The sequence below is a fragment of the Phasianus colchicus genome, chromosome 1 (assembly GCF_987193195.1).
Source record: "Phasianus colchicus chromosome 1, bPhaCol1.hap1.1, whole genome shotgun sequence".
In the NCBI taxonomy this organism is placed as follows: Eukaryota; Metazoa; Chordata; class Aves; order Galliformes; family Phasianidae; genus Phasianus; species Phasianus colchicus.
Genome location: NC_143436.1, coordinates 72,539,508 through 72,566,158, shown reverse-complemented (window position 1 = coordinate 72,566,158; position 26,651 = coordinate 72,539,508). Strand labels below are relative to the sequence as shown.

Here is a 26,651-nt window from a genome sequence, read left to right as displayed (position 1 = left end):
TAATGTTAAGTCAGGTATTCTTTATTAGTAGCACCAGGAAGCGCTGGGGATATCTCCACCATAAGCACTTCAAAGATGACATGATTCAGAGTTCATTATATTTCCACAGATAGTACATACTCATCAATTACGCATGAGACAATTAACATACACACGCCTATCTCAGGTAGTGATATATGAGGTTTCCAGTCTTCTATTCCACGGCCTGTTCTACCATCTAGTGTCCTTTTAGCATCATGACAGTCCAATCGATAGTCTTTTTACTTCATCCAGTGGTCTTCCTTGCTTGTCCTCTAGATGAACTTCCTTCACTGAAACATGCTCAGTAGGAGAATGCCTACTGTAAGTAATTGATAGGTACCAAAATTGTAACATTTGCTCACTCAGCACTCAGCCATTATTTCTGGACATCCGCTAGTCTTCGGATAGAGATGAGTTTGGCAACATATCTTTCTGTGATATATACTGGTGTGTTAGAAGATAAGGAGGATAGACAGGAGAGTCTTGATGTCTCCATGTTGCATCTCAACCTAATCCCAGAGTGAGATAATTTGGCCTTGTGTGGAGGCCCTGGCTTTCATTATTGTGTTTCTTTTGCTGAGGGTCTCCTGTCAAAACAGAATAGCTTTACAACAAGCTTTCTACTCTATAATGCTACAACCATAACTATTCTAAAAGCTACTACCATTTTGCAAGCTAGAACTAATCACATAATACAACAATTCAACAACTACATTTCTAAAAATATGCTACTAAAAAATAGGTACATCTTCTTTTTTCAAATCAGCTACTTCTAAAAATACAAAATATACTGTGGCCTCCTTCTTCAAATCATTGTTCCACCTCAGTCCTGTTCTTTGAGATGATTCTCTTTCTGCAGCCTGAATAGGAAATGCTCACACAGTGACAGTGTGTACCAGGCAATACAGGCTGGCACTCTTTTTTCTTTCAGGGTAACTTCCTGATCTAGAGTGAGTAGATGGTGCTTACTCTTCTTTTGGCTTGCATTGCCAAAGAAACTGAAGACTGAAGTCGATCTCATATGGCTTTCACACTGAGCCCTTTCTGATCTGCTGCTTGCAGCACTTTGCCTGTGCCACAGTTGTAGAACGACAGCAACACAGAACGGCTTGTGTTGGAAGGGACCTCAAAAATCATCTAGTTCTATCCCCCTGCCACAGGCAGAGCTGCCAAACACTAGCTCAAACACTAAGTCAGACTGCCCCGGGCCCCACTTAGCGTGCCCTTGCAAGCTTCCAGGGATGGGGCATCCATCCACAGCCTCTCTGGGCAGCCCACGCTAGTGCCTCAGTACCCCCCCCCCCCGTGAAAAACTCCTCCCTGACATTTAATCTAAATCTCTCCTCCTTTAGTTTAGAACCCCTTCTCCTTCCCCAGCCCCGCGTCAGCATTAGAGGGAATTGTTTCTCAGCTTCACACCCTCTGCAGGGACACAACCACGGCCGCTGGTACTAACGAGTAAGTAGCTAACTGCCAGCCTGGGGGAAAAGAAGCAGCCGCCCTGCTACGTGAACGCTGAGATTACGTGAGCACGCGAAGATATTTTTTTTTTCCGTTAACAAACAGAAACACGAAAGCGCTGAAGAGGCGGGTCCGTGCCCCTCGACCGCTCCGCCCCACGCCTTCAGTTTCGATTCCTGCCGCGTCCTGTCCCGTCCCGTCCCGTCCCGTCCCGCAGCGCCGAGGCAGGCTGAGGCGGAGGAGCGGCCATGTGCGACCCGGTGGTGTGCAGCTACATCACCGAGACCCTGTGCGCCAAGGGCGGGCGGCTGGGGCTCGCGGAACTCCAGCAGCACGTCGGCCTCTCGGCGCAGCAGCTGCGGGAGACGCTGCAAGCGGCGGGTCCCGAGCGTTTCCTGCTGCTGACGGGCTCCGGGGAAGCGCCGGAGGTGCTGGCCCTGACGGCCGTGCGGGTCTGTCCGCGCAAGCAGTGCGACGGCTGCGACCGCCTGCACCTCTGCAAGCTGCACCTCATGGGCAGGTGCGGCCGGAGCGACAGGTGAGAGGGCGGCGGGGGGCACGGGGACCAGGGGCGGCGGCGATCCCTCCCGCGGGCATCTCCCCTCTATCGCTGAAATAACTCGGAAATGTTTCTTTCCGGAGGAAAAAGCCAAGTGTTTGCGTGTCATCTGTTTTTAATCTGGATAGTTAGGAGGGCTTGATGTTGATGGAAAGTCGCTGCTTTGCGCACGGCCGTATCTATAACAGCCAGTACCTACTTCCCATTGGCATCACTCTGCGTTCTGCCTCACTGAAGGAAGGATTGGCCACACAGCCTTTCTGGGAACAGTCTTTTTTATTTTCCAGGCTAAATATTGCAAAAAGAAATTAAATTGGGGGGGGGGGGGAAACCAACACAAATGCAGAAATGAAAATCAAAAGCATTTGACAAGAATCTACAGCAACAGCGATCTCCTACAGGCTTTCCTGCCACACCCCTGTGACCTGCATCTCACTCTGCTGCCTGGTGTTGTGCCAGGCCTTTTCCTATTCTGCCCCACCAAATAGTTCTCACACACTCAGATCTGAAGAAGCTGGGGGGAAAGGACCTTTTATGTCTGCAAATGGTACGAGCAAAATAATAGATTCCAGGCTGGACGTGGCTCTGGGCAGCCTGGTCTAATGGTTGCCGAACCTGCCCATGGCAGGGGGGCTGAAACTAGATGATCATTATGTTCTTTTTCAACCCAGGCTGTTCTTTGATTCTATGATAAAATTCTGTTGCTTTGCTGAGTAAGATACGGTTACATAGGATATGTTTGAATAGATGTTGGCTTACCACTGGGTGAACTAAAAAGTGCAACGATTTCCTTTGTGATGCTGGAACAATGAGTTGTTCTGCCCTCTCGGTAGTGCTGTGCATGTAACATTGTTTTTGTGTATTAAAAACAGATAAACAGAAGAAAATGCCTTTCAGGGTGTATTTACAGAAAGAAGGGAGATGGGTTAAAATGAGGGGACAAAAAGAGTGGACCACGTGGATCGAAACAGGATAGTTTTTATTCAAATTAAACCTGTTTTTAACTTGTATCTGTCCTACAATAGCTTTCCACTCTTTCTTTTTTTCTAAATTTTTATTACTTAACACAGTTGATTATTCATCGCTGTATTTGTAGACTATTTCAACCTTTGACTTATAAACATGTATTCAGGTGACATAGATCACCATGTGACTGTTGGTGGAACCTGACGCTAACTGTGAGGGAAAACTGGGTGGCTCTCACCTGGGGTAATCTGCAGTTCCACTGCCTTCACAGCCATTAATCAAGTGGCTGTAGAATCCAGTATCCTTAGAAAACCACTTCTCCAGTATATTTCTGCCCCTCAAGCCTTGTATTTTTATTTATTTCCTTACAAAGAAATGCATGACACATGGGAGTGGTGGTGAAATGTCTGCATAAAACTCTGTTGCAGATGGATGGCATCAAACACAGCAAGAAGTAAAATGTCATCAGAAGTTTCAGTAGTTAGCTAGGGGCTAACAGGATAAAAAAAAAAAAAAAAGTAGAAATGCAAGTCTGATAGAGTAGCAGGTACTTTTATTGAGTATACCTAATGGTAATGCTGTTTCAAATCATGCTTTTGAAGAGCGAGAAGTCAGGAAACTATTTTACCACATTTTTGTAACTACAGATCATGCTTCTTTTCCTATCAGTGACATTGAAATATATTTTCAAAGAGATGCAAAGAAATTATAATCTCCCCCTCTTTTTAATTCATACTCGCTTCACAGGTTTCTCATGGGTTAGTGAGTGGCACCAACATTTTTACTAGTGCTGTTTAGTTGTCTTTGTCCAAAACATGGAGTTCTTTGGATCCTTCTTAAAAAAATTTTTTTTTAGCTTCCCAGTCAGCAAAGATATCATTGTGTAGTGTTCAGCTTCATTATCTCTTTATTTGGGGCTCTCAAACTGTTGCAACATTCTTTACATACCACCCCTAGGACAATAATCTCTTGCATGCATAAAATCAAGGCCATTGCTACTTCAACCATTGCTGATTTATATCCTCTAAAATCAGCATTCTCTCCAGCTATTCAGATTGTGTGACTTGGTCTACTACATACAGAAGTGGTTTTGAGTTTGTGCTGTCTGATAAATGATCTAGCTACATTTATGTTTAAATTTGGTATAATAACACAAGTGTATTTCACACTGCTTATACCGCTTGTTTCATAATCTAACTTATTATGAAGTGACAGAGATTATCTACTTGTTCACAGAGACTTTTGCAGAAGTGCCTTTCTCTTCATGTTTTCTCTGAAGTTGCATGTTACCTAAGGCTCTTTAAATCAACTTGACTTGAAACCTCTGTTGTTTGTGCCCATTTTCTTGCAGAAATTGTAAGTACTCTCATGACATCACCAGTGCTGAGAACAGAAAAGTTCTGAAGACTCACGAGTTATCTGGCCTAAGGGAGAGTGAGCTGCGAATCCTGCTTATCCAAAACGACCCTTTCCTCCTTCCTGATGTGAGTTGTACTGATTGCTTAAGCTTTTGTTTATATGGAATGGGAAAGGGCTAGAAAGAAGACAGAGAACTGATATTAATTTCAAGGTCTTAAGTTAATCAGAAATATTAAGATTGGCTTGAATTAACTATGAATGGGAATGGCTGTGTGTGAAACCAGCAGAAGAAATAATATAGTGTAAGACTTGTTAAAGTGCCATATACTGATAGTTATAAATATATAAAAAAACAAACAAACAAAAAAAACAACCCCAAAACCATGACAGAAATAATAATATTAAATATCAAGGAGCATGTTTTCTGCTTAAAGGCCTACACTTAGGTAAGGACACGTCACATATTACTTGTCAGCAGAAAAGAACAGGAAGTTGACAACAGAGTTTCAGCCTGTTCTCTGTGTTATTCTTATCCCTGTTAGTGCAGCAGCACAGCCAGAGAGTTACTCAAAACAAGCAAACAAAGAATGTAAGCAACTTCACCAGAGATTTACAGATGGTCACGTAAGGAAGATGGAGGTCTAAGTTCACAATCATCATACATGCTTAGAAGGTATAAAAAGCCTTACAAAAAATAGACAACAAAACAAATTGTTGGCTCTTAGCCAAGAGATAATAGAGCCTGGGAAGTGAGTGCCCCTTTCTGTGTCCAACCTATGTATTTTGATGCTCACAGGCATGAGAAAAAAAAATCATGAGAAAATGACCAACCGACAGTAGTCGGTTCTGTGTAAAATCCGCCCCTTCCAAAGTGCACTGAGGCTTTTGTACATAAATTTCCTACAGAGCTTTATTTGTTTTTTATGCAATTAATTGATTTTGTTAAGTTTGGCTGAACAATCCAGTCTCCTTGTTGGCAGTGCCATCAAGGTACTATTTCAAAGCCAAGTGTATCTTATTCTGCCTACAGCTGTTCCTGGTTAACAAATGAGCAGAGCACTGCCTGTTGCTCTAGCCTTTTGGAAGTTATAGTCTCCACAGATCTGTTAGCCTAACAGTTTTATTATTTTCTTTCTTTCTGCTGTGACAGTGATGGACTTCAAGTGAATGGAGCATTTTTTGTAGTGTTTTAAACTATGTTTTGCTGGCAAATTTTAGGAGCATAGTGGTGATGAGCAAGGAGGCATAATAATCTTCATCTATCTCAGCTGCATCTAAAACTTACGTGTCTCTTGTTTAGTTACTCCCAGGTAGTAATAAATGAGCAAATAGTCAAAAATAGCCATTATTAGTCAAAAACTATCTGTTCAGATCTCGCTGCTTGTGAACATCATTAATTGGCCCCTCCAACAGAGCACTGAAACTTCTGTTATGGAGTGAAACAGTGCAGGCTGTTGCAGGCCATTTATAATCCCAAGAGTTGGGGTGAGGGTGTAGAAGCCTGCTTTGCTGTTCTTGTTTAGAAATGCTAACTGGGTCTGTGCACGCTGATAAACAAAAATCCTCAATTAAAAGGAATTTTTTTTTTTTCTTCTGTGGTCTGAACTAGAATGTAATCCAGAATCAAGATTTTCTTGTATTTTCCATCACCCTCACTCAGCCACTTCTTTTTCTGGCAAATACAGGGGGTAGTTTGCTTTCCTTCTGCAGCTAAGTAATGTATTCCCAATGTAGTTAGGGCAATACTTTCTTCTGGTTTTGCAGTTTATTGTGATGGTTATAAGAAAAACAAATCTTATGTCTCCTTTCTGGTGCTGTGGGAACCCACTAAAGTACAGCATCAGACAAACCTCTTCAGAGGTGCTATGGTATGCTGTGCAGAATCCCCATCCACAGTGAGGTTCAACACTCTTGCCGTTCTTTACATCTTCATAGCGTTCTTCCAAAATCCTAGGCCACTATGCTGGTTAGGCAGGACTTTCTCTTGGTGAAATCATTCTGCTTGTCCTGTGTCACCTCCCTGTCTTCTGTGTGCCTTAGCACAGCTTTCAGGAGGATCTGTGCAGGGGAAGATCACGGAACAGAGGTGAAACTGACAGGTCAGTAGTTTTCTGGGTTGTCCATTCTGCCCTTCTTAAAATGTTTGTGACATTGCCTTTTTTTCCAGTCATCAGGGACTTCCCCTGATTGCCATGATACACCAAGGTTCACTGAACAAGCATTATGCTGTTTTCAGTGAAGCCTCTACAGCCAATCCCTGCAGGTAAATGTTGCATAGATGTGTGTGAAGTCATTGTCTCCTCTTTACAGTGTCTTCCACTGTGGTCCACTGCAGTGATGGATATGTAAGCTAAAAACAGGTTCAGAATTAGTTTTCCCTGTACAAGAGAGAGATGGAGGTACTTGAAGAAGTTCAGCAAGGAGTCATGAAACTGGTGAAGGGACTTGAGCACCTCTGCTATGAGCAGAGGCTGAGAGAGCTGGACCTGGTCAGCCTAGAGAAGAGGAGACCCAGGAAGATCTCATTGGTTAACAAACACCTGAAGGGAAGGTGCACGTAGAATGGAAATGAGCTCTTTTCAGGGGTGTCCTTTGCCAGGACCAGAGGCAGTGGACACAAACTGGAGCAGAAGAGGCTTTCTCTGAACACTGGAAAGCATTTCTGTGCTGTGGAGTCTCCTCCTTGGGGATCTTCAAAAGTTGTCTGCACATGAGTGTGAGGGCCCTCCTCTGGGTAGCTCTGCTTGAGCAGAGGTTGGGTCAGGTGGACCCAGAGGTCCTTTCAACCTCAGCCATGCTGTGATTCTGTGAACATCCTATGCAATTTTATCTTTATTAGACCTTACAACAATTAAATGAAACTTTAAAACACTTAACAGATATATATCAATATAGGATTTCATTATCAGAATGAAACAATATGGGAGTTGAAGAGTCTCTTTCCCCACTTTGTGTCGTTTCTTCACTGCCAGTTGTGTGCTTTTAATGGGGAAGACAGCTGTAGCCAGGGCAGAGGCCTTTTGTGCTTGTAAATTAAATATGTTAAACAAGATCAATTAGTATTTGTCTGTCACAAACCTGGACATAAGAACAGCATAGCCAGCAACAGCATACTAATATTTTTAATATTGTGTAGTGTATTGGCCTTGGCCAGGTGCCCTGCCAGCCACTCTCTTGTTCTGCTCAAGAAGATGAGAAAAATAACATGAAAAAGCTTAAAAGCTCATACATCAAGATAAGTAGAGATGAAGAGAGATCTCTTACCAGTTACTGTCATGGGCATGTCAAACTTACTGTGGGGAGTATTAATCTAATGTGTTGCTACTTGATGAAGACAAAGCTAAAACAACAACATGCTCCCTATTCTTTCACCCAGACCCAACTCCTCCATTTCCAATCTCCCTATCTCTTTGAACCTCTGTCCCAGGTGGCACATGGGGATGAGGGTTGTGGGATCAGACCTTAACATTCCTTCTCTGCCATTCCTGCCTCTTCACTCTTTCCCCTGATCCGGTGTGATCTCTTCAGGATACAGGGGAATCTCTGCTCTGACCTGCAGTGGCCAGGGATTGTTTCTCACAGTGTTGCATTCTGCCACTTGTTAAATACATTTTCCCAGCATTGTCACTAGCTGGGCTTCAGTTAATGGTGGGTCCATTGAAACCATTTGTATCTGGCATTGAGCAGCCCCTGGCTTCTTCCCAGAGTGGTCTCTCTTGTGGCCCCCCTTGCTGCCAACACCTCTGCACCTACACCCAGTATGCATTGTAGCACCCCAGTAACGTTTTGTGACACAGCTAAGCTTAAATATATACATCTCTAAACTCAGAGTATACTACTTATCCTTTTTTAGAAGTGCAGTCTTTACAAAAAGACAGTTTTAGCTCAGTGAAATGCCACCACATTTGACCCTGTATACATATTTGTATGGCAAAGGTTGTTCTTTATTTATTTGTTTTTAAATGGAGTAACTAAACTGGCAAGCTATTAAGTAACTGTCTTGCTCAGGAGTACCAAAAATTAGTGCTTGTTGGATTGGCTCTTCTCTTTTTTTTTTCTTGGGTGAAACTGCATGAGTTCACTCTCATGCCTGCTCTTCTCTGCAAGAAATGTGGTCAGATTACTGTAGTCACAGAGAATGCATATGTTTTAGTCACAGTTTTTCTGCTGTGGAGGCAGAAAATTTAAAAAAAATGGATTCTTATACATTTTTCTGTTTTATATCGTGTCTATCCTGCTTGCTTCTAGGTCTGCCCGCTTTACAACAACAGAGCTAATAGATGCATGGAGCCATACAACTGCAGCAAGCTTCATATTTGTCGACACTTTCTCCATGGAGGATGTAAATTTTTTCCATGCAAGAGGTCCCATAACTTTTTGGATTCCTGTGCACTGAGGTTGTTGAAAAATGGAGGCATTGATGAGCAGATGGCTTCAAACATCCAGAGTATATATGATCATAAACATGTGGAGCTCCACAAAAAAGAAAATAGTAAGTTGTTAGAAAAAGTAGGTTTAAGTTGAATTTTGAGTTTGACAGGGGTAGAAGCCTTTTTTTTTTTTTTTTTTTTTTTTTCCTCACAGCTTATCTCCATCGTCCTTTCTACAAACTAAGGGAAGCTTCAGAGGAAAACCTAACAAATAGAAGTAGTGAAGAACAGAAGCCATTTTCTGAAACAGCTGAAGTCTCCACAGTGCATGTGCAAACTTCAGAAGGTAACTAAAGAAGTACCAACTTCTTCCACATGGAATCATCTTTCCTATTTTTCCCTCTTGCGACAAATGCATATCTTTTTTCCTTTTGCTGTTGATCTGCCTTCAGGAATGGAGTATTGGCTAAGTCATGTGGGAGGGAGAGCAGCATTCCTATTGCATGCAACATTGCTACTGGGTGGCTGTTTATAATTATGACTAGCTGAGATTTGTTACTGTTACTGCTGATCTGTCAGCAGTGGAGTGCCCAGTAAAATGATGTGTGATGGACATAATTGTCACTGCACAAATTGAGGTGTTGCAGGCTAGCTGATGTTCTGGTCCAACAGTGCTATTCATTCAGCCTTCTCATGCAGATCTCAGCAGCAACAAAACTCGTCAGAGCAAACTTCACTTGCTAACAGACACCAGAAGTAAAGTCGAAGGTATGGTTTCTGACCCTCTATCTTTAAATCAGTGGTTCTAATTGGGATTTGATTTCATATACAGTTTTACTGTTCCTCTGATGATGGGAAAGGAGCTTATGTCTTTACCCTACCGTGTGTTGAAAGTCAAAGTATCAGCCTTCAAGGGAATACTGAGATTTCTGCCCCAGCACTGAGCAGCATAGTATGTGTGTGTTCGGTCTGGGGAGCAGTCTGAGACTGATCTCTGATACTGTTCTGGATTCATTGCTTCCTTCCTAGGAACAACATATTACTGTAGGAGTGCAAAAACTTTTCCTTACCTTCTGTTCCTAGAGAATGCATATAGCTTTGTCAGTTATGTTGATATATGTTCTATCATATGAATAGGAATGCTTAAATCTCCTGCCCTTCTGGACAGAAGAGCATTGGCTTCAAAGTTCTAACTCTCAATACTGAGATAGTCATATCCTGAAAGTGCTTAACTTGGTTACTACGGTCAACTTCTTGTTAATTGTGGGATGAAATGGTAAATGCAATACATTTCTTTTGGAGTTGTAGTTTCAGAAGGGTGAAAGTACTGATGTGTTTCTTGTTGTAGGTAAAAAGGATGATTCCTCTGTGAACTCTCTGAAGGACAATAAAGAAGATAAGTGTGACGAGATATGCTTGTTCTATGTCTGGAAGTACTGCAAACATAATGGTAAGCCTTATATATCTTTAGAGTGCATTATTTGCAGAGGTGCTGCCCGCTCGATGGCTCAGAGTAGTGGTGGCACGTGGAGTGTCAGCATCTCAGGATTGGCAGTGGTGATTGTGTTTTGTTTGCTTTGTAAGTCACTAACAAATCCTGTGAGAACTGCAAACATTATAAGAGTGAAGTCAGGTGGATATACATAAACCCTCTCTCTTCTCCTTTGTTCCTGTTGTATCCTATGTACTTCTGATAATAGGCACATTCCTTCTCCATTAAGTACTTTAAAAAGTGGTGTTACAGAATGTTAAGAAAACACAGTAGTTATATCAGCTAAGCTAAAGATGGTTTTCATCCATCCTCTGTCTGTGGCTGTTGACCACTAAAAAGGGTCTATGGAAAATATAAGCATTTGTACTCAGAGACTGTCCCAGAACAGTCTCTTAACCCTCAAGTGACTTAAGTTTCCTTGGTTTTGAAGAGGTATCATTAGATTTTTCTTGTGGTCAACTTGTCCGGTCAATTTCTGAAGTTGTACTCCCTTTCTGACCACCTGGTCTTTATCAGAATATGTTCACTTTGCACTTAGGAAGTGGATAATAAGTTGCTTGATAACTGTTTGGTCTCAGATATTTGCATGTGTTTAGCATTTCTGTGGTGTGTTTGATATAAATACTCAGTTCTCCCTTCAGAAGATCCTTTCCTGAATCAGATGAGTAAAATACTCTTTCCCACTCTAGGAATTTATAATACCTTTTTTTCACTATTGCTTGGAAGAGAGGCAGTACTTTAAAAATAAATGGCATATTTTATGAATATTTTATGAACTACAAAAATGAAATCTGGCCAAGAGAGACCAAGTGTAGTTTTGTCTACAAGTTTTTAAATTAATTTAAGCATAATGCTCTCAAGAAAGGATATGTTCCATCCCTATCAACAGAAAAATCAAAAAAAAAAAAAAAAGGAAGAAAGGAGTGAATTACAATGTCTTCTTCATAACTGTGATTAGTTACCATATGTTCTGTGGTCAGAAACATTAAGGGAAAAGAATGATGAAATATTTTGGTTCTGTGCAGCAGCTACCCCAGTCTTGTATCACGTCTCAGGCTCTCTCTGCTTATTTAGGATGAAACTTGGCTTTCAAGGTTATGAACTTTTGGACTTGCATGCTATGAATTGTGCACCCAGGCTCAAAGCAACTCTACTGTGACCACCAAATAGCTAAACTCAAATAGCTTGGAGAGTTAGTGTGTTTGGCCATACCATGTTTGGCTCAAAAGTTGTGAATAAGAGGCTTGGTCCATGCTCAGATGTGGACTATACAGTGGCTGCCTTGACAGGGAGGCCTGGAGGGATGGGAGGCATGTGCTCATGCAAGGACATTAAGCACTAAAATGTGCAGACCTAAGTGCATTGAAAGCATAGATGACTTAGGAAAAAATAAAGTCTTCCTCGTTCTGTGTAAATGTATGTGTAACACTGCTGCAGATCTTGCATGCAAGGCAACTGAAGTTGTTGCATTCCCATTTTCTGAGGAGCAGAGCAGCAATTTACATGGGTTGATAGTGATAGGACAAGGGGGAATTGTGTTAAAGTAAGATGGGAGATTTTGTTTAGATATTAGGAGGAAGTTTTTCACTCAGAGGGTGGTTGGAGGTGGAACAGGTTGCCCAAGGAGGTTGTGGATGCCCCATCCCTGGAGGCATTCAGGGCCAGGCTGGATGTGGCTCTGTGCAGCCTGGTCTGCTGGTTGGCAACCCTGCACATAGCAGGGGGGGTGGAACTAGGTGATCATTGCGGTCTTTTTCAACCCAGGCCATTCCATGATTCTATGATTTTATGAATTTCAACAGTGCCTAGCAGTCTGGTAGATAGGGCAGAGTGCTGCCTGTTCAGGGATGAATGTAGAGTCTCTTTTGCAGATGTTCTTTAGAGTATTGCAGTCCTTTATGCTGCCTTATTAATTGAGGTGGACCTGAAGAAAAGGTTCAGGCCTTTAACAATACATTTTGTTAACCAGTCCATCATGTCTAAGGAGCCAGTGGAATGAGAAACAACTGTGTTGGAGTGCTAATGTTTATGCAACCCATAGACTTGACTTTTTACAGCTGAGAAACATGATAATGTGACTCATAAACACAAATTTGCTGTCTGTAACACTGCTTTCCCAGTTGCCAATGCAGTGTCTCAGCAAAGAGAAGGTCATGAACTGTTTTTTTTTTAAATATGCTTGACAGTACGACTGCTTATGTTGCTTTCCTAGATAAGACCAGAGAAACACACAAAACCTCTACTGTTCCAACACATTTCTAGTTACAGTGATCTGTCTTTATTGCTCATACCAAAGAGTGTAAAAAAGTGTTCCTCTTTTCTCATCTTGTCTTGCTCTTCTGTGATTGCAGAGCTCTTAACTATGTCTGATTTTGTTACAGAGCAATGCAAATCAGTTCATTACCACTTGCCATACAGATGGCAAGTATATAATGGGATCACCTGGAATGACCTTTCCATGATGGAGGAAATTGAGAAGGCCTATTGTGACCCAAAAAACAACAGGTATACTGGTGGGAGACTGCTTCCATAAAGTGCTGTGTTTGAGCCTCTGATAGAAAATTCTTGATTTCTTCTTAGAGATCTCTGAATTCTGTAATTACTAATTTGTGAGCTTCTCGTAATGTGTGAGGACGTACAAAACGAGTTGCTTTTTCTTTTTAAAAAGTAAAGGTAGCTGCATGGAAATATCACCCCAGTTTTATCTTCTGAAGAATAACGTGCATTCTGAAGAATCTTGCATTTAAAACTCTCAGCAGGGTTTTAAGAGGAGGGTGGAATTCATGGCTTAGGCCATTTTAACTTATTTAAAATAATGATTAGGTCTCTTAACAGCAGTTTGGGGCTAATCTCTCCTATGGCTTTTCCTTCCCTAAGACAACTAGTATCTAGAATGTGGCCAGAAAACTTTTATGAAAGGCCCCTGCGGAAGCAGCCTTTTTTTCTTTCCTTTTTTTCTTTTTTCTTGATGTTTTTTTTTTTTTTTTTTTTTGAAGGGAATGTATGCTAGGGTCATTCATTTTCCCTTTAACTCCTTTCTGAAAGCCACACTATAAGTCGTCTGGATTGGTAGGGGACTGCAAGCTTGGCCTTGACATTGTTATTTTGGTTCTTTGCCTCTTAAGGCAGCAGATATTTTGATTTGCTGCTGTGTAGTGCAAATCACAAGTAACATTTCCCAGATGAGGTTGCTATCAAAGCCTCCCTGCCTGAGGAGGAAGAGTTAATTTTTCAAGCCTGTGAGAAATAAAAATCCATGTAGCTCCAGGAATGAAGATGATATCCAGAGCTCACAGCTGTGATTGTGTCCTCTGTTACCACAGACAAAAGAACAGAGCAATTAGCTGCAGATGTTTTTGTCAAACTGTCAAGTGCTTGCCAATTTTTATTTTTCTACTGAGATATATTGCTGTGTGTATTTATTTACTGTACAAATATCTTTTGCAGTGTTGTGCATGTAGCATGTCTGTAAAGTCAGTCATCTGGCTTGTGCTAGAAAAGATAGTCAGTCCCTCATGGGCCATAGTTTGCTTCTGAACATTGGAAACAATTTTCCAAGCTGCCACGTGTACTGTGGAAAATATTCCTATTTCAGGCTTCATTAAGTTTATACAGTCAGATTATACTAAAGAAAATTGCACCTATTTAAACTGAGGATTAGAAGATAAAATCTATACTGGTAACTGTAATAAACTTCTGAATTTGTTCTTACAGTATAGCAGCTAAGAATATTAATTTCCAGACGATGACCTGCTCCTCTTCTTTGCTTCGGCGCCTTTCTACACCATCATCTGTTGTAAACCCCACATTTGTACTGACTACAAAGTGGATTTGGTATTGGAAGAATGACCAAGGCCAGTGGACTGAATATGGAACACAGGTGAGTCCATATACTGTACGTGTGTTCTTCATTATGTATTTTGAATCACTCCTGAAGAAATGTGTGGAGCCTCTTCTCTTCCCTTGACTCAAACTAGGTTAAGTAAATACTTGTGTTTTAATTACAGCGTCAAATAAGGCATTGAAGCTAGAGCTATTCGTAAGAGTTATGATAAAATTAAGTCTGGGGCATAGGGGAAGGAACATGCCATTTATCCTTGCAGTGAGGTTTGATACAAGAAATTCCATCACGTTGTATCTTGATGTTAGAACTGCTTTCCTGACAAAGACCTTCTTGGTGAATGCAAGAAAATGAAATTCCTTCAGTTCAGCTTGTGTCGATTAGGTTGCTTTTGATGATGCATGCTGACTGATGTCATCAGATAGATTCACTTTTTGAGTTGTCCACAGCTTCTGGACATTATGCTTGAGACACACTGCTTTTTAAATTATTCAGGATGTAGCCTTGCCTACTTCTCAGCATTGCCCTGATTCCTTGGAGAGGCAAGGATTGCTGTCTCAGATCAAACATCACCCTTTTCCTTGGGTAGACAAATCTTCTTTATTGGGAGAGTGTTCTATGTGAAAAATAGCCACCCAATGCTATGGGGACAGACAGGTTCTTTAGGGGTCCTGGGCAGAGTGAGGGTGCTAAGTTGTAGTTATAATTAAAGCTTTATCATTTCACATAATTTTGTAATTTTAATGTATTACCAGATCTTCTGATTAGTATAGTAAAGTATTTTATAATCAGCATATCTGATAATTATTTAGTGTTTATTCTAATCACCTTGACCTTCTGCAGATCAGGTCAAATCTTAACATTTGACATGCAATAAAGTCGGGATACATGTAAAGAAATAGAAGTTGTTTCCTGAGTCCTTGGAGGAAGCATACGGTGGCAGAGGTGTCCCAGGCCACTGAAGAATCACAGGTTTTGCTGTCCAGCAGCAGCTCAAGGCCTGTAGCTGCTTGGTTTTATAAACGGTGCCTGTTATGCTTCCCTGTGCTGTTGTTTGAGACAGTGCATCCTGTTTGGCTGGGTGCCTGGGACATTCAAGGCTGGTAGGGAGGGAAATGTTCATCTGGTGCCCAGGACCTTAAAGTCCGAAAGGGAGGAAAGAACTAAGCCTGGCACCCAAAACCTTCAAGGCCAGTGAGTAGGGGGAAGACAGCTGATATGTGAGGAGCTCCCTTATAGATAATGGCTGCTTACTTTACAAAAATGACCTTGATTATCTTAACCATATTAACAGAGTCAGGAGGAGGGGGTACAAGTCATAGAAATGCAGGAAAATAAATAAGTAAGGCATCTCTTCTTCCTTAGCAGCTGCACAGATGGTTTTCTTGGCAGAACACAAAAGTGATCCAGGGAATGAGAAAGTGAGAATGGCGGAGGAATCATAGAGTAGCCTGGGTTGAAAAGGACCTCAAACATCACCTGGTTTCAACCCCTGCTCTGTGCAGGGTTGCCAACCACTAGACCAGGCTGCCCTGAGCCACATCCAGCCTGGCCTTGAATGTCTCCACAGATGAGGCAACCTGTTTCAGTGTGTCACCACCCTCTGAGGGAAAAACTTCCTCCTAATATCTAACCTGAAGATATGAAGATTATGTTTATAGTGGTTCTGGTGAAGTTTATTTCAATAGGCAGCTTAAATGGAACATTTTTCATTGGCTTGTACATTAAGTAACTGTACTTGTTATGGAAATTTAAATGGGATACATGCATGTCTAGTATTATGTTTTCATGTCTGGTAAGGTGTTTGGTAATCACACCAGACAATAGTATTGACTGGACCCTTCTTCATCCTTTACTTTTCTTCCTCTTTCCCTTTACCCAAACTAGTAATCTAGGGTCTAGTCTTGTCTCTGTTTATTAATTACTCTTCTTTCTCTCTCTTTTTTTTTTTTCCCCTGTAGGGAGAACAGAATATTGCGAATTCGCCATCTTCTGACATACTTGAGAATTTGTATCTGGCAGATCCAGATACCGCTATACAGTTCCAAGTTGGCTTGTATTATTATCAACTCAATTTCAAAGGTACACCCATTTAAGGTTCTTATTTACAGATAAACTGCTTTACAAAGATTAATTTGCAAGCTATCTCAGCTTTTCAAATCTATGACTTACTTTACTAGTGTTAGCAGATTTACTTAGTGGAAGTGAGATAATGATGGAAATGAAGATATTCCTTGCAAAAGTACTTTTCCTGCTTACTCATTGATGCTGTGCAGACTCACATAGGAGCAGAAATTAAATGATGAAAGTCTTCAAAGAATTCATGGTAAATCTAAAGTAAGGTAATTCCCTCAAAAATAAGGTGTCTTTCTGTACTACTCGAGCAACTTTTGAAGAGCATGAATTACACAAGGGAGCAGCAAACAAGGTAGGCACAGAATAAATAACAGAGTTTCAGGGAAGAATAAGAAGCTCACAAAGGTTTTGTACAACTGTTCTTCAGGAGATAAAATTGACAATAAATATGCCATTTTTTGTTAATGATTGTCATTAATTAACGACTCCATCTGCTGGACTTACTACATTCTTTTCCTTTCCCTTTCTCTTTTCCTGTCTAGAAATGACCCAGATAAACACTTCTTCCAAAACAAAAAGACAGGTCTGCAGGCGACCAAAGTTTGTGTCTTATGAAGATGTGCAGAAGACAAAGGAAAGGTAAATTATGCTCTTCAGTTGTTTCATTCACGTTTTAGTAGTTACATAAGGCAAAGTTATAAGTTATATAATTATAAGGCAAAATAGCAGTAAGTGTTGGTAACAAATTTGCAAAAAATTCACCTGTTACTAGGAGAAAACATGTCCACTTGATTATATTGTAAACAGTCTTCTTTGTGCATCACCTAATTTCTGAGATACATCCGCATCTTGAATTAGAAAATGAAAGAGGACTGTGACAATTGAATGTCAGCATACATAGCCCAGAATATAGAATTAAGCAGTTTCCCAGTGAGTTTATGGTTTATTTTGTTTATTTTAAAATGTATTAGTTGGCTAAAGGGGATACTGACAATTTGAATATTCATAGCAGGACTACAATTAGTACCTACATTTTTTTTTTTTTCATTTGCAAGAGGTCAGAGGGATGATTCTATTCCAAATCAAGCCTGTCCCCCTCACTGGGATCAGTCTGCACTGCCTGACTTTGGATACAAGGTATCTTCCTTTTTTTTCCCTTTTTTTTTTTTTTTAATTCTGATTGAAATCGTGATTAAAAGGAGGAACAGAAGAGATTAAAATTGTAACTGGGTAAATTCTAAAAAAGAATAATAATGGTATCTTGAGTGATTGTGCTAAGGATCTAAATGCTCTTCTAAGAGGTCCAGAAGAAAGTGGCAAATTCTCATGAACTTCATCTGTTTTGTTTTGTTGTTTGTTTGTTTGTTGCAAAAAAAACCAAAACTCACCAAATTCAAGACAAAAATGTACTAATAACTTGCCTTGGTAACTTGATGGACCAGTTAAGCCAGGGGCTTGTATGAAGTGTATAGAACTTCTTCACCAGAAGCTGGGCTGAGATCAAACTCCTTCTGTGTAGGCAGAAAAAAAATCCAGTATTAATACTGTTGTGATTGTTGCTGGGTGAAGTTTTGACTGGGAACTTAAGGAAATCTCTATATGCTGTTTTAAGTCACTCAGTGCTATCACAGACAGGACAAATTTGTGAGAAAAGAGTACAGCCTCAAGGAAAAACAAGAAGAAAGAATGGCAGCCAGTGACACCTAGAAACATACACAGTGATCTCATATTAAAGAAAAAGAAAAGAACAAAAACAAAGCAACAACAACAAATCTGCCAGCCCGAAGTCTATGTACCTATTTGGTGCAGCAAGACCAAAAATGTTTAGTTTTTCTGTATTACTCATTATAATGATATTAAGAAGTTGTCCTTTAGGAAGAAAAACACAGAAAAATCCTACAGCATGCTAGAAAAATGCTTTTCACTGTTACATTTGTTCTTTTATATAGTGGTTTTGACCCTGATTAGGGAACAGTGCGTGAGGTTTAGCATGAGGGCTTTCACTTGTTGACTCAAAAAAAAAAATCCTGTGTCCTGCTGATCAAACTGTATTGGCGCAGACATACTGATGCCTAAAGGCAGGACAAAAGTAATATGTTTCCAGACTGGGGATTCTTTCTAGCTACTTTCAGTTGACAGAGAGATTCGTTGTTATTCTTTCTTCTTGCACTTGATTTTCCTAGTGTTGTTGCATTGGAGTGGCATGAGAACCAAAAATACCGTATTTCTTTGCTTCCTTGGGCTGGTTTATGTTACTGAGTTTTGTTCTGGATGTTTCGTTTTATGCTGACTGCCTTCTTCTGTTGGATTATGCTTTACTCAATGTAATACTATTTTCTAGCAATGTGGGTATAGCAAATTAGTCTAAATAGAATTCTGCTGAAAAATCAATCAATCAGTTGCTTTATATGTAAGCTTTCTTCAAATAGTTGTTATTTTCACAATTAGCAGAAAAACAAAAAACAAACCTTCTTTTTCCAGACTGTGAAAATTTCAGGAGTCTAGCATCTGCTGATTTTAGCAGTAAGAGTTTGTGTGGAAACCAGACAGACAGACCTTTTGAAGATTTGGACCTCTGATACCTTGAGCTCTGTCACAATTAATGAAGGAGACAGCTAACTGCTTATTAGTAGCTTAACTGAGTAATGTAAGCTTGAACATTTCAAAAGAATGATCAGAAGATAGGTAGCTCATTTCCTTATATGTCTGTGAGTTGTGTGTACTTACGCTTCCTTTATTTACTCTGAAATGTTTGGGGTGAATGTGAGAGGCTTTGGAATGTGACATGCAGATCCATGGTACCTTTGGTAGTACTGGTGGGGATATGTGGGGAAAAAAAAGCCATCTTGCTTCCTAGAGCTCATTTTGCTTGCTGAGTTGGAACCTAAGAAAACTGTCTCTTACCTTGTATGTGAAAGGAAAAGTTAACTCTATCTTTAAAAAGCCCCCAGTACCCTTTGGTACTAAAAATAAAAACCCGAGCTAGATGAAGCTATTTCTCTGGGAACCTAAGCATGTTTTTTTGCAGTAGGTAATATTGGGACTGGCTGGGATTCTGCATGCATGTGGTGACCATCGTAACATCTGACAATACGACTTGATGAATTCCCTTCTCTTCAGACACTGACATTTAATCCCAGCTAACTTCCCTGCACTGAAAGTGATCAGTTATAAAAAGGAAGACCTATGAGATAGGGAGGAACTTTTCATTCTTTAAAAGGAGCAGCTCTGTTTTGATAACATTGCTTATTTTTTGAGTGTTGAAGTGTATAAATCATGTGGGATCATAGTTCTATAGAAAGTAGTGTAAATGAAAAGCTTATTAGACATTAGTAACAAACACCAATTGGAAAATTGGCACAAGTCTCCTTCTGTCTTTGTTTTGCAGATAGAGTGAAGTTAGCAGTTGGCAAAAAAAAAAAAAAAAAAAAAAAAAAAAAGGTATTATCTTGGAACTTCTTAGTTTAAATTGTATCTTTAATGTAGAACTGAGAAATACATGTGATGAAGGCAACATTGCTTTTGTGTCAAGAGGATTAGTATTCATATAGCTGCTGAATCCTGACAAGACTGAAGATTGCTGTGCTGTAACGAGGTTGGGAGATGATGTGTCATAAAAAGTCTGTCCGTATACTTTTTAAACATTAGTTCTACTTGGGTCAGTGTAACTATTAGAAGCTGTTTTGCTTCCAAAGCCTAAGTTAATGAGATATCAAAGTTTGATGTCCTTTTGTACTGAACTTGTGCAGTCATATGCTAATAATAAATTATTGTCAGTGTCTTAAGCAGTGATTTTTCTCTGCTTAAGAAATTCCACTCCGTTGACTGTGGATTAGCAAATGCTTATCCTCTCTAAATTTTCCTCCTTAAGTCTAGAGATGAAAGGAGCTTAAGAAGTTCTGCTATTGTGAAGCATTAACTTCCAGTAGCAAGGTGGTGTTACTCTTCATCAGCATCTTTGAGGAAATAAAAACAATCTCTGTGGAGATTCTATGCAAAATAGAAGTGGCTTTGTTGCTTATAGGCCATGCTATTGTAAAATAATTGAAGTACCTGTCTTACAGCTATAGGCCTTGTGTCATGTCGCTGACTCTCTTTTACCCAGGATGTTTACGGTTTCTCAGCAAAAGATGTTATGTAGCAAAAGCACATGGTCTACATAAACAATTCTTATGTATTCATAGCAGATGTAGTACTAAAATATATTGACGTTATTTTCATCTTGCTGGTGGTGGTGAACTGTTCTGTTAAAAAGCATGCAGATAACAAATTCTATCTTGTCCAAATTATTTTGTGTTGCACTGTAAACAGGATTTGCAAAATATTCTTGTGTGGACAGATATACAACATGTCATTCAACCTTGTAAAAACTTTTTAATAAACTCAGAAAAGTAATTCTTCCTTGTGCGGCTGACTTTATTCTTACTCCTTGCAATCCTTTCCTGTGATAAGCCTCTTCTTCAGTAAGTACTTAATGCTCAAACAAGACACGATGTCTAGGAAAACATCCCTTTATGTATATGAGCTGTGAAATTTAAGTCCTATTTTATCTTCTCTCCAAATTCAGCCTCCTAAAATGTGCATCTTTTCATGACTGAAAGATAATGTTGATCTCACGTTACCTCCTAGGATGATCTCAGCTTTCCATCTTAAAATACATCGTCTCATAGGTGACTTTCAGTTGGCTTAAGCAGCAAATAGAGGAGTGTTACCGCATGACATTAGTCTGCCAGCATTAGTCATTTTCAGTTTACACTATATAAGTACCAATTCTAGAAGATGAAGGACAAAACTGGAAAATTAAGATGAATTCAAGTGTGTATTTACAGCAACGTTCTTATTAGAATCTTAATTGCTCTCTTACGCTTTTTTAAAAATTATTTTTAAGCCTGTATTTAAACACAACTTTTATCTTTGAAAAGTTAAGGAGTTATGATGTTCAAAAATTGTATGTGTGTAACAAGTAATAATGCTATCAAATATCTTTATCAATTTTATTATCAGTCTAAGTTTTCTTTCTGAGATTACTCTTTCATTGGGATTTATGGTTACAAGTGTCAACTCCTACTTGGAGGTGATAAATATTTAATTGACCTCCTCACTTTCAGTGTCCTTTCTTAAGAGAGGTGAGGTGTCCTTGCAGAGCAGGAGTGACATACTGATTTACACATTAATTGTTTGTCCTTGTTATTTGCAACAATTTAAAGCATTAAATCGGCTCCCAAAAGCATAGTTTGGAGGCCTATTTGGAGGGCCATTCTGAATGTATATTCATCTGCTGCAGACAGGCTTCTGTGTGGAATATGAGATAACTGAAGCCTCATGTCTTCTGCTTTGGTTTATATTTTATAGGAAGTGGAGATCAGTAATATATCTTCTGAATACCAAGAAATAAAGAAGCAGTTTGAGCAGACTATGAAAAACTACATCATCATTAAAGTACTCAGGATTCAGAATCCATCCCTCTGGAAAGTGTTTCAGTGGTTAGTATTTGTTTTGTCATCCTTAAAGGCAAAGAAGTTTCCAAGAACTGATGTTCTAAATCTACATCCTAGGGAGGGAAAGAGATTGCCACCTGTGCTTTAATTAATATTTCCTTCTTAGAGGCAGTTTCAAGAGTGGAGTGGCTAAGTCCTGTCAGTTTAAGATTGTCCATGCTCCAGGGGGAGCTGTCTTCTGCATGACTCCTCAGAATGTGAAGGAGACAGAAAGATGTGAAGTGACACAGCAGGATGAGGATATCCTAAGTGGAGTCGAATAGTGCATTGTCAGAACAGAAATAGCCTGTTGCAGGTGCATTCTGTTGTAATTGTTTATCCATTGCAGTATACAAAGTACTTGTTAAAAAGAAACCTGTTGGTCCCAAGGAGCAATGGGCACCAACTGGAGCACAGGAGGTTCCCTCTGAACAACAGGAAGCACTTCTGTGCTGTGCGGGTGACAGAGCACTGGTTGACCAGAGGTTGTGGAGTCTCCTCCTTGGGGATATTCAGAAACTGCCTGGATATGGGTCTGAGAACCTGCTCTGGGTAGCTCTGCTTGGGTAGGGGTGGGGCAAGGTGGCCTACACAGGGCCCTGCCAACCCCAGTGATTCAGTGTGAGGGAAAAAAAGCAGGCAAAGGTAAGGATGTGCTTGAGTCCCTTTTTTCCAGTCAGATTTTTTAAGGCTTACTCAAGAGTTTGATGTGCTTGAGTCCCTTTTTTCCAGTCAGATTTTTTAAGGCTTACTCAAGAGTTTGATGTGCTTGAGTCCCTTTTTTCCAGTCAGATTTTTTAAGGCTTACTCAAGAGTTTGAGTACATCTGCTCGAGTATTCACTAAGAATGAATCCTTATGCTTTAAGTTAATGATCTGTGTCTTGCAGAACTCCTTTCTGTTTTTCGACATGTGCATCAGTGATATCAAACTCTCAGTACTTATGCCAAGATACATACCAGCAGATTAGAGCTGGAAGCAGGGACAATGTGGATGTTCAAGCAGATTGAGCTGTTGCATACAACAGTGGTCTAGTTTAAAACAAAAGCACAGATACTTACTAGTATTTGAGACCAGTGAAGTGACTCAGTTCAAGAAGTTCTCAGCTCATCATTTGATAAAACTTTTCATCTAGCAGAACTTAGGCACTTCACTGTGTACTTTTTGCCCTTCTCCAATGAGATGAGTTTAACGTAGCTGCAAAGTTGTCAGTAAACAAATTTCAGTCAGTTGCTCTATTCCCCCCCTACCTGGCTGCAAACTTTTTAGCTGATAACTTCATGAAGAATATTACTATGTTATCTACTTCAGGAGGTTCCGAAAAGCTGTGGAGAGTCATGATGCTGTGCAACAGTGATGATGGGAGATAATAGTTAAGTCTCCCACTGTGATTCCTCTTTTGGTACTGATCATAGCTCACTGTCTGGTGCTGGCTCTAAATGATTAAGTTCTTTAGTGGTTAGAGAAAGGCCAGTTTGTCTCCTTCTGTCTCCTCAGCTGAACTGATTTCTCTGAGGAGCTCTGGTAGGAGCTCCAGGTGGCAGAGTGTTACACCAGAAGAGATGATAACAGGGAATGTTAGGTGTGTGCAGAATGCCCATTTCAGCACAGCCCTGCCCTCCTGTAGAATGTCTGGCCTTGCGTATGGCAGTTTCTGTTTACCAGGGGAACACAGAACAAGCTACACTTAGGTTTACAGGAGCACGGAGTCCTAGTGGTTAGTATGACCTCCACTCTGCACAGAATCTGGGGATGTGTGGGAACAGACAGGGGACACTGGAGCATAACTAGCAGGAGCCTTCAAAGGAGCAAAAGCTTTGAGGTGTGTAGTAGTGTCAGTGCTTGCTTAATTCTGGCTTTCATCTATTTTTATCTAGATTTTATGGGCAGTGGTATCAGTAGATTGTCTTGTAGTTTTTTATCATACTGATAGTCTGTCTCCCGTGCTGAGAGAGAAGAAAGTAGACTGAATATCTCATCCAGCTGGTATTTACATGAACATCCTGCACATTTATTTATTTATTTATTTATTTATTTATTTGCACCTTTCTCCCTTTTTTTTTCCATGGTTCATTCTGCTACTGCCTTTTTTTCTGTTAGGCAAAAGGAGCAGATGAAGAGACAAAGTGGAGGGAAGGAAGTAAAGGAAAGCCTTCTGTTCCATGGAACCATGGGTTGCCTCCTGGAAGACATCTGCCGTCACAACTTTGACTGGAGAATTTGTGGGAGAAATGGAAAGCTCTATGGGAATGGTATGTAGGAGATATGACTCTAAGTATCAACCCTTAGACTCCCCTGACACTAGGGCAATTAAAGTTTCAAAATTAAAAAGAAAAAAAGAATTGGCATTAGAATCTTTCTTCCCTCTGAGGAGGACAAGAATTTGCTTTGTTCAGGAGTATGCCCTTTCCCAGGGTGTTGAGGGAATTAGTTTAGTGATTTGAAAAAGCCCTTGTTGCCACAGGTGAGATCTTCTAAAGGTTCACAGTCATGATTTGAACTTGACAGGGAAAGGGCACTTAGTCATGGCAGGGAACTAGAAGGTGTGCATTCCCTCTGTATGTTTGTGGGAAGTCTTCACGTTTTCTTGTCTCTCCCTCCCATAATAACACACAAATATTGTTTTTATTTTGTATAGGTTTTTTTTTGTAACTGTTATTCCTACAATAACAAATTCCAAATAGAAATTCTATGATGTAGCTGTTTCATTTGTAAAAGTAAATAAGTTATTATATGATGTTATGTAGGCTGAGTAAGAGGAGACCTGAAAGTTGGGTTAAATTCCTCCTGAAAAATGAGGAGATGCTCAATTTTCACTGTCATTTTTTAGACATCCCTTTTAACCATGCGTTCTTTGTCATTTTCTAGGAAGTTACTTTGCTAGAGATGCTTCCTATTCTCATGATTACTGTCAGTCTACAGGAAAATCAACCGTCATGTTCATGGCTCGTGTTTTGGTTGGAGATTATGCTCCAGGCAGGGCAGACTATGTTCGCCCCCCAGCAAAGTTGGTTGATGGGTTTCAGTTTTATGACAGTTGTGTGGACAACGTGGCAAGTCCTTCAGTTTTTGTTGTCTTTGAAAAAAATCAAATTTACCCAGAGTATCTAATAGAGTATAAGAAAGTGCAACAAAAATGCATTATATCTTAGAGCGATCAGAGTTGTTTGTATCCCTCATGTTATTTTCTGCATTGCAGATGTCTTCATACTTCTTTTTAATACAATACTGTAACATGTTAATCCAGAGAATTTCTGTATTGAAGAGTGTTAGCAAAACAAATTTGTTGAAACTAATTGACTTATAGTTTCCTTTTTCTCTTCCAAATGTAGCTTAGATATTTGGATAGCTATAGGAGAAAAATCAGAACCGTGGAACAGGAAATTGAATATTAGAACTTCTGCAGATAAATAAGTGTAAACACATTTTCTTGGAAATAAGATTTCTCTTTACAAACAGATTTGGTTAAGAGAAAAATTAACAGTACGGTAGTTTTTAAGCAAACATATTATTAATGGTTCTCAAGTTTCTTATGGTGTTCTGCAATGCTTTGTGGAGAACTGAAGATCCTTTTCAGCACAGAGTACGACTGTCTATCGCAAATCTAAATGTGTCAGTGTATGTAAGAATGACTTGACTTACTTTTCAGAGTGCTGTTTGTTAAGTCAGTACTAGTTTCAAGACTGAAATGATCAGCTGAATTTCATGTTGTAAGTTCTCATGTGGAGAAGTTTCATCTATACAATGGCAGCAGCAGTTTGGATCCAGAAGCTGTTGCAAATTATTTTTGCAGATTTGTGGTCAGTTGCTCAGTGATCTATTCAGAAATACAGATGAAGTGAAACTGAAAGTCACAGGTTATTAAGCTAAACTACAGTTTGATGATTTGGCTGCAGCTAACAGCTGTAAACATAAAGGCTATGTCACAATGAGATAGGCTTTTAATTTTTCTTAATGTGAACACTTGCTTAGCAAATGCTATAGTATTAGAGAAACAGCTTAAGAAATGTTGGTATTTCCTGTCCTACTTGTGTACGTTAATTTTCATTTTTCCCAAAATAAGAAAGACCAATCATAGAACTGCTATCTTGAGGTATTTCATGTATGTTTTGTTGCCCACAGTGTGTTTGCATGAGAACTGGTTGACAAGTGTAGTTCCTCTTACTACACTGAGCTAGAGATCATGGTAATCCTGGATACTGCTTTTCCAGGTCTGTTTTTAGATAAACTTGTGTTGTCTTGGTCAGCAAAGTACAACAGTACAAATGATGGTTAAGTCCTATTTTATGAAGTTACACACGTTTTCTTGTTCCAAAAGAAAAATGTCAAATAGAGTTTCTGTTGAATTTTACTGATGAGTAAAACTGTAGAAAGATGTCTTATTCAGGCAGTCCAGCTGTTGGGAGGGAAACTTGCTGAGGCCAAAGTAATTGTTACTTTCTGATAAGCTTTACAATAACATGAATAGCCTTCCAGTTATTTGCATATTGAACAGGAGCCTGCCAACCACATGCAGTACTCAAATTTTGAAAGTTACCGGAAGGATGGGGAAATAATTAAAACTATGATCTTACTATGTAGAAAAGACTGTTTTACAACTAAATTGAAAACAAGTCAGTAACATACTAAAAGGGAAAGTATGATGTCTTCTCAAGATCTCTCAGTTTCATTTTGACTGAACCACATTTTGCCATGTTTGCAAATAAAATGTTTTCGGTCACTTTTCATCTTGTTTGTGTGCATTTTGTCTCCATATGTAAACAGATGACAAAATTAAACAGACCTAGTGAACTAGCCACTGGATGTAACTTTTCATTTTAGTATAGATGTCAGATAAGTATGAAAGAAGCATAGGTCACTCCAAAAGTAATACCTCCTATTTATTTCCATAGAAACTACAACAGATGCAAAGAGCACTTCAGAATATTTGATAAAGCAAATTCTTTGCTACAAAACCCTATTTTTCAGTATAGTCACCAGTATTAGCTATGCATTTTCACCAGCAATGCGCAAGAGGCTGCATGCCGTGC

General features: G+C 39.8%; 1 protein-coding gene across 1 annotated transcript; it reads left to right on the top strand.

Moving 5' to 3' along the window:
- Window positions 1–1,602: 1,602 nt before the first annotated feature.
- Window positions 1,603–26,346, top strand: LOC116235188 (protein mono-ADP-ribosyltransferase PARP12-like). The gene is made up of 14 exons (XM_031603184.2): window positions 1,603–2,020; window positions 4,359–4,491; window positions 8,615–8,858; window positions 8,951–9,082; window positions 9,436–9,504; window positions 10,085–10,186; window positions 12,610–12,733; window positions 13,943–14,108; window positions 16,031–16,151; window positions 16,688–16,784; window positions 17,201–17,282; window positions 21,498–21,628; window positions 23,722–23,873; window positions 24,490–26,346. The coding sequence occupies exons 1-14, from the start codon at window positions 1,731–1,733 to the stop codon at window positions 24,771–24,773; spliced, it is 2,127 nt and encodes a 708-aa protein (XP_031459044.1). The 5' UTR covers window positions 1,603–1,730; the 3' UTR covers window positions 24,774–26,346.
- The last annotated feature ends 305 nt before the right edge of the window (window positions 26,347–26,651 follow it).